General features: G+C 37.3%; 1 protein-coding gene across 1 annotated transcript in view; it reads left to right on the top strand.

Annotated features, from left to right (window-relative positions):
• UBR2 (ubiquitin protein ligase E3 component n-recognin 2) overlaps window positions 1-15,515 on the top strand; it is a 140,774-nt gene that overhangs the window by 37,857 nt on the left and 87,402 nt on the right. Inside the window, exons 3-4 of the mRNA XM_007936245.2 lie at window positions 9,094-9,172; window positions 11,199-11,312. Of these exons, the coding sequence (XP_007934436.1) occupies window positions 9,094-9,172; window positions 11,199-11,312 (193 nt within the window). The remainder of the gene's footprint in view (window positions 1-9,093; window positions 9,173-11,198; window positions 11,313-15,515) is intronic.

Here is a 15,515-nt window from a genome sequence, read left to right as displayed (position 1 = left end):
CTATTTTATCAAATGTTAATATAGCCACTCCAGTTGTATTGTGACAGTAATTCTCAGATTGATATTTTTTCAATCCAAAAATGTTCTCTACAGGAGCCAAACTAAAACAGAAAATCACTGAAAGCATGGAAGAGAAGAATGGGAAAAAAGTAGACCAGGCAAATAATATAATACAAAAGAAAGTTAGAGTAGCAGTACTAATGTCTGACAAAATAGAATTTGAAGCAAAAAGCATTGGGGATGCAAAAGGACACTAGATAAAGCAGAACCTATAATGAACATATATGCAGCTAACAATAAAATCTCAATATATGTCAAGCTAGAACTGCAGGGAGAAATAGAAAAATAAACATAATTAAGACTTTAATATCTACCCTTCAGAAACTGATAGAGTAAGCAGATAAAAACCATAGACCTAAGATTTGAATAATACATTAATAGACTTGCTGTCAAATATGATAGAACTTTCTACCTGAGAGAATATATATTTTTTCAGGTACACATGGAACAGTTACAGAAGTATCTTTGTGATACACATAGATCAATGGAATAGAATTGAGAGAAATAAACTCTAATGCGTATGTTTAATTGATTTTTGACAAGTGTCTTAAGGCTAGATTCTCTGGAGGAGCAAAACCAGTGAAGCGTGTATAGAGAGAGAGAGAGAGCAAGAGAGAGAGGTTTATTTCAAGAAAAAGACTTACACAATTGTGAATGCTGTTAAGTCCTAAATCCATGGGTCTGGCGTCAAGTTGGAGGTTTCTTCTGACTTGTGGCTACAGGGGCTCACAAACCCAAAATTGGCAAGTCAGATGGCAGGCTGCTGGCTCACAGGGCTATGGAGCTGATGAGTCCTGACATCAGCAGATCAGATGGCTGGCTGCTGGCCCACATCCCAAGAACTAGAGGTCGGAGGATGGCAAGTCAGATGCAGGATTGAGACAGCCAGCTGGCTTTGCCAAAGCATCCATATATATTGGATACAAGTCACATTCCCAAGGAAACTCCCATTTCAGCTGAGTACCTGCTCACATCAGAATGAAGGTCAATTACGTAATACCTGCTAAATCACTGAACATCGTAGTCTAGCCAAGTTGGCACATAACCTCACCCATCACAACAAGGTTGACAAGACAGTTCAGTTTGGGAAAGAATAGTCTACTCAGCAAACAATGCTGGGACAACTAGATTTAAAAAAAACGCACTGCTGTTGAGTCAAATCCGACTCGTGGCCCCTCCTTGGATTTCCAAGGTGGTATCACTAGGGAAGTAGATTCCCAAATGCCTTAGGCGCTATACCACTAGGTTTGTTGTTGTTGTTGTTACATGCCGTCGAGTCGGCCCCGACTCATAGCGACCCCTCCTTGGGTTTCCGAGGAAGTATCACTACGGAAGTAGGATTGCCCAACCTTCCTTCCGAGGAGTGGCTGGTGGGTTTGAACCTCCAGCCATCTGGTACACACATGCAAAAAAAGGAAGTTGGAGACTGTGTCATACAATATGCAGATATTAACTCAAAATGGATCAATAACTTTGTGGTGCAGGGATTACTTAATAATGACCCTTCTAGCCCTAGTCTTTGTGACGGGCATCTGATGCCTGAGTGAGACTTTGTAATTGTAAGGTGCTTGTGTCCCACTAAAGGGATTGGTAGTTTGCTAATAATGTAAATGAGATATATGGCACCCTTGTGGAGGTGGGACTGTCCGAATAAGGTGTATGGAACCCCAGTGTGGGGATTGGTCCATTTTGCCATTCTACAAGGCTTAAAATGAGCCATTCTAGAGGCAGAAAGGGGGATCTCACTACCATCAAGAAAGAAGAGCCAGGAGTAGAGCACATCCTTTGGACCTGAGATCCCTGTGCTGAATCTCCTGAACTCAGGAAACAGAGAACTGTAACACTTTGCTGAGATGGCAAGAAGCAGCAACAGAGAAACTGCAGCAGTAGACCCCAGCATCATACAGAGAAATGGGCTTCCCAGCTCATGGAACGAGAAAGCTGAGTGCCTTTGGGCAACAGGCTTGCTGGTGACATGAGGTGCCTTTCTGGGCACTTATTGGCAGAAATAAAAGAGCTTTGTAACACTTGCCCAAGCAGGGCAGAGGCCAAGGGACTGCAGCGAGAAGCAAGCTTGCAGAACGGCTGAAAAGAGGCTGTCCTGATCAAAGAACTGTATTCTGAGTCATTTCTCATCCTGAAATACAACCTTTTACTTCCCCGGTGATGTAGTACCTAAGTCATTTGACTGTTAACCAGAAGGTTGATGGGTCAAACCCACCAGCCAGTCCACAGAAAACTGGGTAATCTACTTCTGTAAAGATTTACCGCCTCGGAAACCCAAGGGGGGTCACTATGAGTTGAAATTGACTCGATGGCAGTGAGTTTACTTCCCTGATAAATCCCATAATCATGAATACTATCTGTGAGCTGTGTGTGGCCATTGTAACAAATTATCAAACTCAGCAGAGAAATAGAGCAATGGGAGTGACTGTTGGTGTCAGAGTTAGTAAAAAGTTTGGAGGATCATGATGTGTCTCATCTCTGCTTCATAGAAATCAGCCTTGGGCTATTGATGCTGTTGGTGATTGTGTCTCCCCCTATGAAGTTAGAGAAGGTCTGAGGAATATTGTCTGCAGGCCATTTTTTGCAAATCTAAATACCAAAACCTAACTCACTGCCATGGAATCGATTCCAACTCATAACGACCATTCCTTGGGTTTCTGAGGCAGTGTCTCTAAGGAAGTAGATTGCCCAGTCTTCCTTCTGAGGAGTAGCTGGTGGGTTTGAACCACCAGCCTTCTGGTTAGCAGTCAGATGCCTTAAGCACTATGCCACCAGAGCTAAAACTACACAACTCTTAGAACAAAATACAGACATATGTAATATACCAAAAAATAAATTGTACACTTTAAAAGAGTGAATTTTATGGTATATGAATTATACCTTAATTTGTGATTTAGCTTAAGCAGAGCTTTCTTAACTATGACACCAAAAGCCCAAGCAACTACAGAAGAAAATGGATAAATTAGACTTCATTAAAATGAAAACTTTTATACATCAAAGGACACTTTCAAGAATGTGAAAATATAGTCCATAAAGTGAAAATACAGTCCATAAAATGGGAGAAAATATTTAAAAACCATATATCTGATAAGAGATTAGTATTGATAATATATAAGGAACTTTTACAACTCATCAATAAAAGGCAAGTAACCCAAGTTGTATTTCATTTAGTTTTTTATTGTGATTCAAGTTACCCAACTTTAAAATGTGCAAAGGATTTGAATAGACATTTGTTCAAAGATACGCAAATGTCATCAAACACATGAGATGTTCAACATCAATTATTCATCAGGAAATGCAAATCAAAGCTACTATACACTGTCACATCACACCTACTATAATGGCTATAATAAAAAGAGAGACAGTAAAAATGTTGGTGAGATTGGAATCTTCATACATTACTGATAGGAATGTAAAATGGTTCAGCTGCATTAGAAAAGACAATTTCTCAAAAGATTAAACACAAAGTTACTGTCCAACCCAGCAATTTCACTGCTAGCTGGATGCTGAAAAGAAAATGAAAACATGTATCCATGCAAAAACTTATATACAAATGTTCACAATAGCATTATTCATAATAGCCAAAAAAGAAAAAGGGAAAAAATGTGTCAGTTGAAAGACAGAATGGGATCAACTACTGATAGATGCTACAGTATGGCTGAATCTTGGAAACATACCAAATGAAAGAAGCTATATACAAAAAGCCACATATTGTATGATTTTACTTACATGAAATGTCCAGAATAGGCAAATCCATGGAAAAGGAGATTAGTGGTTGCCAGGGGCTGATGAAAAGGAAAATGGAGACTTACTGCTAATAGATACAGGGTTTCTTTTGAGAGATGATGAAATACTTTGGAAGGAGACAGTGGTAATGATTGCATAACTTTTGAGTTTACTAAGAAATAAATTGTACACTTTAAAAGAGTGAATTTTATGGTTTTATGAATTATATCTTAATTTTTTTAAGAAAGTGATCTATGTATTTGCTTAGACACTGGTTTCTAAATACTGTTGCTCAATAAAAGGAATCAGAGCTCCTTAGAGAAGTAATTGATTTCAATGTTGGGCCAAGGAAGATACATCTTGTTTTGTCTGAAGGAATGGAAATGCTCAAAAAAGGATGGAACATGTTGAAAGGACACAAGAGCCTTCTGAAGGAGCTCCCAATGGCCAAAACTGAAAGAAACCGTTTGAGCAACAAAGTAAGAAAGATAGTATTAGATTATCATCTGTAGAATCAAATAAATGAGTCCATACTTAAGTAACCAAATAATTGAATCAGTAAATAAACAAATGGGGGAGAAGGGACAGCTCTTCATAACTGAAGAATTCCAATAAGTAAAGAAGGAATGAGTGACATAGAAAATCATCATTAGGCAGACAGCACAGTAGTAATTGTAGGCAAGATACACTAATGGAGGCCAGAATTAGTGGGTGAAAGTTTTCAAAGGAGCAAGATGTTTGCATATTCACAGAGTATCTTCCAAAATATATGTTAATTATAAAAGAAACAATAGTAACTTTTTTTCCAGTGAAGAAAGCTGGCAGACCTCTCCTTAAGCAGGTTAACATGGCTAGGAATAAAAAATATCAAATCAATACATTTACTCCTTGTTATGATGCACTGTGAAAGAGGCATCATCACTTCTATGGCATTCTTGCTAAGAATGCATAACCTCAATCTAATTATAAGAACGTCAAACAAACCCAAATTGAGGGACATTCTACAAAATAACTGATCAGTACTCTTCTGAAGTATCATAGTCATGAAAGACATGAGAAAATGTCACAAATTGGAGGAGATTAAGGAGACATGACAGTTAAATGCCAAGTGGGATCCTGTATTGGATCCTGGAACGGGAAAGGAATATTAATGGGAATTGTGATAAAATTTGAATAAGATCTGTAGTTAATAGTATTGTACCAATGCTAATTTCCTGGTTTTGAAGATTGAAGCATACTTAGTGAAGTACATATGGGAACTCCCTACTATTTTTTCAGACTTTTCTGTAAATCTAAAAGTATTTTAAAATTAAAAATAAATATTCAGATCAAGAAGTTAAAAAAAGAACAGTAGAGCAAATTCATGGATACAAGAAGAGAATAATAAAGGCAAGATCCAAAATTAAATAGAAAAGTTGAGAAACTGACTCTTTGGAATTATTAGTAAGCCAAATTTCTGGCAAGACCAATTGGGAAAAAGAGAAGATGTGAATATACAAAATAAAAACTAAGAAATACACTTACTGTGTATTCCTTTTAAGGGTATCGTATGTTGCAAAGCTAGATTCTCTACAGTTGCTGTGATTAGTAAGCAGATGTTGCTTGGGGAAATGAATGTGGAACAGGAAATGAGGGTGATGACAGTGGCCGATCCAATTCCAGGGTTTGAGAAGTTAGGCGGTGCCCAACAGATGCCAAGTTGTTTTTTGTGTTGTTTTGTTTTTTTAGCCTAACTATTTGATAAACATCAGTTTATCTGTTGACCTTGAGGTGCCATGAAAAAATTACTAGACACTAAAGGTGCCAAGAACCAAGAAAATTTGGAAACTTGGATAAAATAGATAAATTCCTTGGAAAATGGCAGACAACTTGAATAGAGTATGGAAAATAGTAGAATAGTAGTCAAAGATCTTCCCTTCTAAAATCCTATGCCTGGATGATAGTACTAGTGAATTCAACCATATTGTGAAGGGACAATTAATTCCTTTCTTACACAGGTTTCAACCAAAAGTAACCAGTAAAAGCTGCCTAGCTCTTTTATGACACTAATATAATCTTGATTCCAAAACTTGATAAAGGCAGTACAAAGAGGAGGCATTATAAAGCCATTTGTTTTATTGCTATAGAGCAAAAGTTCCTAATTAAAATATTAGCCTATTTGAATCCTAGAGTGATACTTCACAATCAAATGGAATTTAGCCCAGGAATCCGTTCATCTTTAAAACATGTATTCGTGTAATTTAACATTTTAATAGTCCAAAAAAGAAAACTCTGTTCTGATTTGATTCAGAAAAGTATCTTAGAAGCTTCAATAGCTGTTTATGTTACAAATTCTTAGCAAAGGAGGTATATAAGTGAATTTTATTATGTATCTGAATGTTGGGTTTTGAAAACCGTTTTATTATGGACAATTTCAAACATAATAAAAGAAAAATAAATAGTATTGTGGACCTGATATGTACTTATAGCTCAGCTTCAGCTTTGGTCTATACCCCATACACACCTTTTTTTTTTTTTTTTCTGCCCTGTCAAATTACTTTAAAGCAAATCCCAGACATCATACCCCTTTATTAACAGATACCTAGTATATAGATTTCCATGCCATTAACACCCTAAAAAATTAGCGCTGATTCTTTTAATATTATCTAATATCTAGCCAGGGTTGAAATTGCCCCGATTGATTCATAAGTGCAGATCAAGAATTTACACACTACATTTACTACTGTTTCTCTCAAGTGTTTAGTATATAACTCCCTCTCCATCTTTCCTTTTTTCTCTCCATTTATGTAATTAAGAAGCCAAGTGTCTTAGTTATCTAGTGCTGCTATAACAGAAATACCACAAACAGATGGCGTTAACAAATAGAAACTTATTTTCACACTGGTTAGGAGGCTAGAAGTCAGAATTCAGGTGCCAACTCTCAGGGAAGGCTCGCTCTCTCTTTCAGCTCTGGAAGAGAGCTGCTCTCTTCTGAGCTTCTGCTCCTGGGAATTTTCAAGTAGGTTGATATGTCTCTTCCTGCATCTCTGCTTCACTTGCTTCCTTGCTTAATTTCTTTTATATCTCAAAAGAGATTGGCTTAAGACATACCCTACATAGAATGTCATTAACAAAACAAAAAATTCATTCCCAGATGGGATTATAAACACAGGTATAGAGGTTAGATTTACAGTACATATTTTGGGGGGACACAATTCAATCCATAGCATTCTACCCTCTGACCCCCCCAAAATTCATGTCCTTGCCACTTGTAAAGTACATTTACCCCATCACATCATCCCAAAAATCTTAACTCCAAAGTCCAGAATCTTATCTTCTGAATCATCTAAATCTAAATCAAATATGGGTGAGACTTCAGGCGTATTTCGACCTGGAGCAAAATCCTTCTTCATCTATGAACCTGTAAAATCGACAATACAAGCTATCTTTTTCCAAGTAGAGTGGTGGAGCAGGCACAAGGTAGAATTTGCATTACAAATGGGAAAAATTGGAAAGAAAGAAAGGATAATGGGCACTGTTCTGGTTACCTAGTGCCTCTCTGGCTCTGGCAGAAATATACCACAAATGGGATGGCCTTAACAAACAGGAGTTTATTCTCTCACAGTTTGGAGGCTTTAAGTCCAAGTTCAAAGTGCCAGGCTCTGGGGGCTGGGTGAAAGCCCCTCAACGTTTGGGCTTCAGCTTTGCCTCTTGCTCCTGGCCCACTGAAGCTAGAGGCATCTCTTCACTTACACAACTGCTGGCTGCTGAGACTGACAAGCCCAAGGTTGACAAGTAAAAAGTCACAGTCCGGATGTTACCAAACCACACGGCAGGCCATTAAGTCAAGTGTATTGTAAGTCCCAAGGTTGGCAGAGTATGGCAGGCTGCTGAACAATGACACGGCTACATGCAGAGTCCAAGAGTGCCATAAACTGGACTATTCCCAAAGCTGCTGCTTATATACAGGAAGCAGACCACATACCCAAACGCAGCTACTTAGCTGCTCACAGTAGGTTCCACCATGGAGTTGATTACCAGTCTCATCATGGGGAATACTACATACAGCTGCCCAGCCACTCAACCAGCCCTAGTCAAATTGACACACAAACATAACCATCACAGGCACCAAGCAAATCCAAAACCCAGGAGAACAAATTGCATTAGCTTTCAAGGCTTGAAAATAATCCTCTATTCTTAGGACGCACCTAGGCAGTGGCCCTGACCTTCAGATCTGGGTGGAGGCCCCTCAGCTCTGGGCTTCAGTTCCACCATCCAAGCCCAGTGGGAGGGGAACTCTGCTCCCTCAGCTTTGGGCAACCCTATACTCCTAGTCCATCTGAGTGATGATTTTATCCCCTTAGCCCCAGCAAGCCCCATTTTTCTGCCTCTGTCATTCATGAACAGCAGTACTATAAGTACAGTGCTCTACCAGAAAACCATCTATATAAGATCAAAATGCCAGTATTTACTCTAACACAAAGATGAGAAGATACGGGAGCAGGGAAAGTAGAATACTGGAAACAGAGCAACCAGAATGCAATTAAAAAGAACATTAACACTTTTTGAAAAATGTAACTAATTGTGACCTTTCCTCTCATTTCATGGAATAACAAAGATTCCCCTATTTAAGATATAATCTGTAAATGTATTTAACTGGCAATATGATGAAAGTAATGAAACAACTGAAGGCACGCTGTCAGCTCATCCACCTGTGGAATTGTCACTTCCCTCTCAGGATACCTCATAGACCATATGTATTATGTGACCATTAGACATGAGGACCAAGTGAGAACATCCATATCAGTCTGTATATTGAACACTTAGAAAGTTTAATTTCCCCATTTAAATTAAAATTTAAACTATATTTAAGTTTAATTCTAATGTAAGAATATATTTTTAAATATAAAAGTTCTTCATTACTTTGAAGACCTTTCCTTGATCTAAAATACCTACTTGTATGAAATCATTTGAAGTCTCAAGATATATCTTAAGAAGTTATGCAGATTTTGAATCAATTCCACATCTATGTGTTTTGATATAAAATATGATGTCCTCAGATTTTTGGGAGAAATAATCATTCTATATTATGTGCCTTCAGAGACTCCCTAGCATATATCCAGTATGAGAAGCAGAATCTTAAGCTGATTTCATTGATCAAAGATCTGAAAGCTCTTTGGGAATGATATTTCCTCTCTTGTAACACCTAGAAACTTCACTATTCTGGCTCTTTTAGGATGGGTTCCAATTTAAAACTACTTTGTTATGAAAAATACACTTATTTTATGAGACTCTGATTTTTTTTTTTCTTTAACTTTACAGAGACTGTGCAGTTGATCCAACTTGTGTTTTATGCATGGAGTGCTTTTTGGGAAGTGTTCACAGAGACCATCGATATAGGGTTAGTAATGTCAAGATAATAACCATATGTGGTATGGAATTTTATAAGGTACATTTTAAGATTTCACATTAAAAAGGAGCAGCGAGAGTGATCTTAGCAATGTGTTTTTAAATACCATTAAAGATGATAGCAGTAGAGATGTGAATTATGAATCCAGTCTTCCTGAGAGATGTCTTCAAGAATGACAAGAAATATCAGCTCTTCTGTATTGGTTTTTGAGTTTGTTTTTGTTTTGCCATTTTTTATGTTTATCTTTTTTGTAATTTTGGATTTATGAAAAGCGCTATTAGAGGTAAAAGTAGAATTTCAGGTGTGAGAGTCAGGTTCTGAAGTCAAGATATGTGAGAAAAGGAATAAGCAAAGTGATGTGATCGTACATTTGAGAAGATGTGTCTTTTCTCAATATTAAAGAGGCATCTGCCACAGTGCAGGAGAGGGTCTCACTCCAGAGCACAAGACCCATCAGTTTTATTATTCTTTCACTGCATATGCAGTCATATGTTTCAAAAACCTAATGTTTGCTTTTAAATCAGGGGTACAGATAAAGGTAAATTATTCCTAAGGCTACCCTTTGTACCTCTACTAGAGCCATGAAAATTTAGAGGTTAGAGGACTATATTGCTAGGTGGAACCTTTTATCTTCTTCTCAAATGAGAAGGTGGAAAAGGAATATATCATTCTTGTTCTTAATGAACAAAATTCCTCCTGGCTCAGGACTTTTCCTCCTGTTTGTTTTAACTTACTCTACCTACATGTTGGTAATAGTGAACTAAAACAACCACACAATTAGGCTCCTTATATTCTTATATGTACTCTTTCTTCTCATAAATCAGTAAGAGAATCCCAGTTTCTTTTAACCTGTTCTACCTGTGTTTGATAACAGGAACAAGCATATAAACTCAGCTGTAGGGTGGGGTTGTCATTTTTAAATTGGCTGCCTCCCCATGTTTCTTGGTGTCTATCTTTGCAGCCTTTGGGAATAACTATAGTTGGGGAGATTACATTAATTATATTGTGATATATAACACATAAATTCTTCCTTTGGAAAGATTGACTAGGGCTCATTCCAAAATTTGCTATATCTGATAATCATTTCAAAACTCTTCCTGACAGTATTTTTTAAAAAGCAGAGTTTCCAGTCTACTGATTATTAATCAATAAGTTCTGTCATACTAGACTCCTTGAATCACTGCGATCACTTAAGGCCATATAAATAATTATTGAAACCCCACAGGTATAAAAGCTTTTTTTGATCAGGCAGTCCATTTTTCTATTTCCTGAGCATCTATAGCCTGACTTTTGGAAGAGTGACTGCTACTTAGAAAGTATTAGAAAAGAGAAAGAAACTGTTTCTGTAGTCTTTGTTGCTCACTTTCTCTGAGACTCTTCCAGGAGACAGAAGGAATCTTTATGCCCTTGAATCTATTATATTACATTATAGTATCACACCCTATTAGCATAGATACCAAGATTATACCAATTAACCCAAAACCCAGCAGGAAAAACTGTCGTCAGCCTTTGACTTTTCTAATTAAGGAAATTGTGTACATGGATATATTCTACCTCTTTACAGTATCTGTTATTTGCTAAGTAGCTTATTATTTTGAAATCACGTAGATTAGCCTATAACCACAAAAACCAAACCCAATTCTGACTCATGGCGACCCTTTTTAGAACAGAGTAAAACTGCCCCATGGAATTTCTAAGGGTGTAAATCTTTACAGAGGCAGACTGCCTCATCTTTCTCCCATCAAGCAGCTGATGGGTTCGAACTGCCAAATTTTTGGCTAATAGCCATATTTCTTGACCGCTACACCACAGGAGTTCCTTAGATTAGCCAATAAGGCTTATTTAAAATAAGCTTTAAAGTATTGGAAGGTTTTGATGTTTACTGAAGGTAAGTATCTCTCCAAAAAATGAAACACTTAAAGCAGTGTTATTTTTCAGGTTCTTGATATTTTTATTTATACTTTGATAGCCCTCAGTAAATACTTATTGACAAGATACTTCACACTTTTTTTTCAAGATGACTACATCAGGAGGTGGCGGTTTCTGTGACTGTGGTGACACTGAAGCGTGGAAAGAGGGTCCTTACTGTCAAAAACATGACCTTAACACCTCTGAAATTGAGGAAGAGGAGGTAAAGACATTTTTACCAAGTTATTTTGAAGGAAATACTGTTTTAACCATGAGTTTAATATATTTTCAGTCATAGGAATTAGGTTATAATATGAAAAATGGATAAGGAAAATAGTCCTGTCATTATTAACAGTGGCTGAAGGTACTTGGAAAGTTCTTGGCATTTTTTTGGATGATTTATGGTATTGCTAGTAGTATTGAAATTGTACACATTGAGTTTAAATTTCTTTTTTTTTTTAATTTGGGTTAGGTCTTTGTTTTAACATTTTGTCTTGTTTTAAGCATGTATGAGTTTTTTATAACTTGAAGGAATTATTTTTTTCATATTTGTAGACCAGTTAACATAGCTGTTTTTGTATATTTATATGATGACTAAGACTTCGTAGGCCAGATATATTTCTATGGCCATACACAGCAGTCAATCCTAACCATCATCTCCTGGTAAATCAGTGCCATTAGATATGTCGTAGGACCCAGCGTAGAGATGATAGTTTAGTATAAATTAGACCCACTCCACCTGTAAATACGTACTTTTTGTTACTGGTGTTGATCCTTCATTTTTGTTTTTGTTTTTCTGAATGATATTTGTAATAATATAGTGGTCTCTCTACTTAATAAATAAATGCTTGAATCTCTGCTGCTGTTTGCAACAATTAGATATTTGCTTTAAGATCTTTATTTTAGATTTTATTGATTTTAAATGGCAGGCAGACAGGTACATTCAAAGTACTTCTGCACTATTAGTCAGCCTGATACTGATTTGGGGCAAATGTATATTAATAGTCCTTCCTGGTGCACATAACTTACAGGTCTCAAATATTTTAATGGAATAGCCAATACTTAGAACAGTTCTTTTAGACCATATTTCATGGAAACCTGAGGCTTTGTGCAAGTGTTCTGGAATTTGGTATAGGAAGATGCCAAGTGGTGATGGTTCCAGGATTTCTCCACTTTGATTGGATCTGCTCCGTTTTTAGCTTTTATACATTGGGTTGGAGAGCTGTCCAATGTGTAAAATATGGACAAAACTAACAAAGACATATTTTTGAAAAATAATTTTACTATACCAAAGATTAAAACCACTGTATATAACTTTTGTTGTTGTTGTTGTTGTTATGTGCCGTCGAGTCAGCCCTGACTCATAGCGACCCCTCCTTGGGTTTCCGAGGCAGTATCACTACGGAAGTAGGATTGCCCAACCTTCCTTCCGAGGAGTGGCTGGTGGGTTTGAACCGCCAGCCTTCTGGTTAGCAGTCAAGTGCCTTAGCCACTATGCTACCAGAGCTCCCGTATATAACTTTAGGCCTTCTATTACCTTTCTATCTTTGTCTTAGAATAGACTTAAAATAATTTTCCTAAGAAAAAGTTTTAGATCTGCAGTTTCTCTGTTGGCTTATTTTTATACATTAGTGGAGTAGCTATCAAACAGTGTGTGTTATGGTTAATTTCCTGAATTTTAAGAAGATTCCAGCCAGATCACCTGCCTAGATGAAATGTTATGTTCCTGCCCTAGAGAAGATGTACTATAGAAACTTGACTGAGAATAAAAACCTCTTCCATTTACTTCTTATTTAAAGGTTTAGTTAAGAGAAATGAAATCTTCAAGGACTACTTAAAAGATAGCAAACCCGTTCTCCAGTCACTAAATTCATACATCTATCTAGATTCTCTACAATTTCTGCTTAAATGATTAGACCTATATATTCTTGAAATGTCATTTTTTAGACTGGGAGAATTGCTTTTGTTGAGCATAATTTATTTGTTATGTATTCAGCCTGCACTTTAAGAAAAAAGTCTAGGAAAAAAACTTGGTAATGTATTCTGTAGGGATAATGTTTAGGAGTTTCATGGTTCTTCTCAACTGTTAGCATTTGGAATGGGACTGTATAGGCCAGAAGTGGGCTAACTATAGTCCTACTGACCAAATCTTGTCTACCACCTGTCTTTGGCTGGTGAACTATAAATGTTTTTACATTTTTAAATAGTTGAAAAATTTATATGATATTCACATTTTTGTGTCTGTAAGTAAAGTTTTATTGGAATACAGCCTTGCTCAATCATTCGTATATTGTCTCTAGCTGCTTTCCCTCTGCAATAGCAGGACACTATCTGACCCTTTACGGAGGAAGTTTACCAACCCCTGATACAGACTGTCAGAAACATTGTGTTTAACATACCTGGTTTCCACTCATTAAGTGCCAATAGCATCTCCTACCACTGTGACAGCAACAAATACCCAACTGGATTTCCAAATGGTCCCTTGGACATGGGAGTAAGTGGAGTATGTGGGTACAAAGGTATCTCTCCTAATTCAGAACCACCTACTATGTAATAGTGTCTTCTTTGTTGATCTTCGTAAAAGTTCATAAGAAATTTCTCATAAAGTCTCTGCACTAAGAAATATGTTTTTCCTAGTATGAGTCTAATAACTGATTATGTTTCCTTCTAATTAGGCTTCTGGGAAACAGAGACAGCTGTTTGGCCAATCTGTACTAGCTATATGGACATTTATATGATCTATACTATAAATAAGAAGCTCTAGTGGCGTAGTGCCTAAGGCATTTGACTGCTAACCAGAAGGCTGGTGGTTCAAACCCACCAGCCACTCCTCCGAAGAAAGATTGGGCAATCTACTTCTGTAGTGATACTGTCTCGGAAACCCATGGAGGGGTTGCTATGAGTCAGGACTGACTTGATGACAGTGAAATACTATAAATAAGGAGCTCTGGTGGCATAGTGCCTAAGGAATTTGACTGCTAACCAGAAGGTTGGCAGTTCAAACTCGCCAGCCTCTCCGTGGAAGGAAGACTGGTGGGCAGTCTACTTCCATAAAGATTTACCACTTCAGAAACCCAATCGGGGGTCACTATGAGTTGGAATCGACTCTATGGCAGTAAGTTTGGTTTGGTTTTGGTATACTATAAATAGGTGTTAGCTTGATTTCTACTTATTTTCCCTTTATCTACTTTGTACATCTCTTCTTTGTTTTGAATGCTGTTTTATTACATTGGCTGCATCTCTTAAGTTGCTGTGAATCCTTTTTAGAATGAAATTTAATTAAATAACAAATATTAACTTAATGAGCAACCTCAGTGAAGATTTTGATAATCTGAAATGTTCACCTACCAGTACTGCTCCCATCTCAGTTGAATATAGATCAGTGATTAGTAACAGTTAAACCTTATGGTAAGTACCATACTTGATTTATCATCTTCTTAAATTTTCAAAACAACCCTATAAGAAAGTTTTGTTACTAATATTTTATAGGTGCAGAAGGTTTAGTTTCAGAGAGATCTACAAACTTGTCCAAAGCCTCCCCCATAGTAAATCCTGCAGCTGGGGTTTAAATTAGGTAGGGCATTAACAGTCTAAACTCCAGAAATGGGACTCTTAATATTGGTTTACAAAAGCATTTTTAGCAGTGGAGTTGTTTTTTTCTTTTTGTTGTCATTGTCAGATAAAATTCTAATAAGAAATTCCTGTACTAAAACAGATAAAAGTGATAGAATTAATAGGTTTATTTTTATAAGTTATATAGTATATTATTTACTTGATAGAACGTCTGTTTATGAGTGAGGTAATTTTGATGACTTCGTTTCCTGGGTTGCCTTAATGAAATATCACAAAGTGAGTAGATTTAAAGAACAGAAATTTATTTTCTCACAATTCTGAACACTGGAAGTCCAAATCAAGCTCTCAAGCTGTGTAGATTCACACTGTTGTTGTTATGTACTGTCGAGTCGCACCCGACTCATAGCGACCCCTCCTTGGGTTTCCGAGGCGGTATCACTACGGAAGTAGATTGCCCCATCTTCCTTCCGAGGGGTGGCTGGTGGGTTTGAACCTCCAGGCTTCTAGTTAGCAGTCAAGTGCCTTAGGCACTATGCTACCAGAGCTCCCAGATTCAGACTGGGAGCTCTGAAAAGAAGCTGTTGTTTCCTGCCTCTCTCCTGGTTTCTGGTAGCTGCCTACTGTCTTTGACATTCCTTTGCTCGTAGATGCTCACATGCTGTCTTCCCCTTGTATGTGACTCTCTTTCCTTGCTTATCATTATCTTTTATAAGACACCACTTAGATGACATTAGAATTAGGACCCACCCTACTCCAGTATAGGAGCTCTGGTAGCATAGTGGCTAAGACACTTGCCTGCTAACCAGACGGCTGGCGGTTCAAACCCACCAGCCACTCCTCGGAAGGAAGGTTG

Source organism: Orycteropus afer, unplaced genomic scaffold, assembly GCF_000298275.1.
Source record: "Orycteropus afer afer isolate SDZICR_OR568_19922 unplaced genomic scaffold, OryAfe1.0 scaffold00034, whole genome shotgun sequence".
NCBI lineage: Eukaryota > Metazoa > Chordata > Mammalia > Tubulidentata > Orycteropodidae > Orycteropus > Orycteropus afer.
Note: the sequence above shows the minus strand (reverse complement) of the source record. Positions and strands in the feature narration are given on the sequence as shown.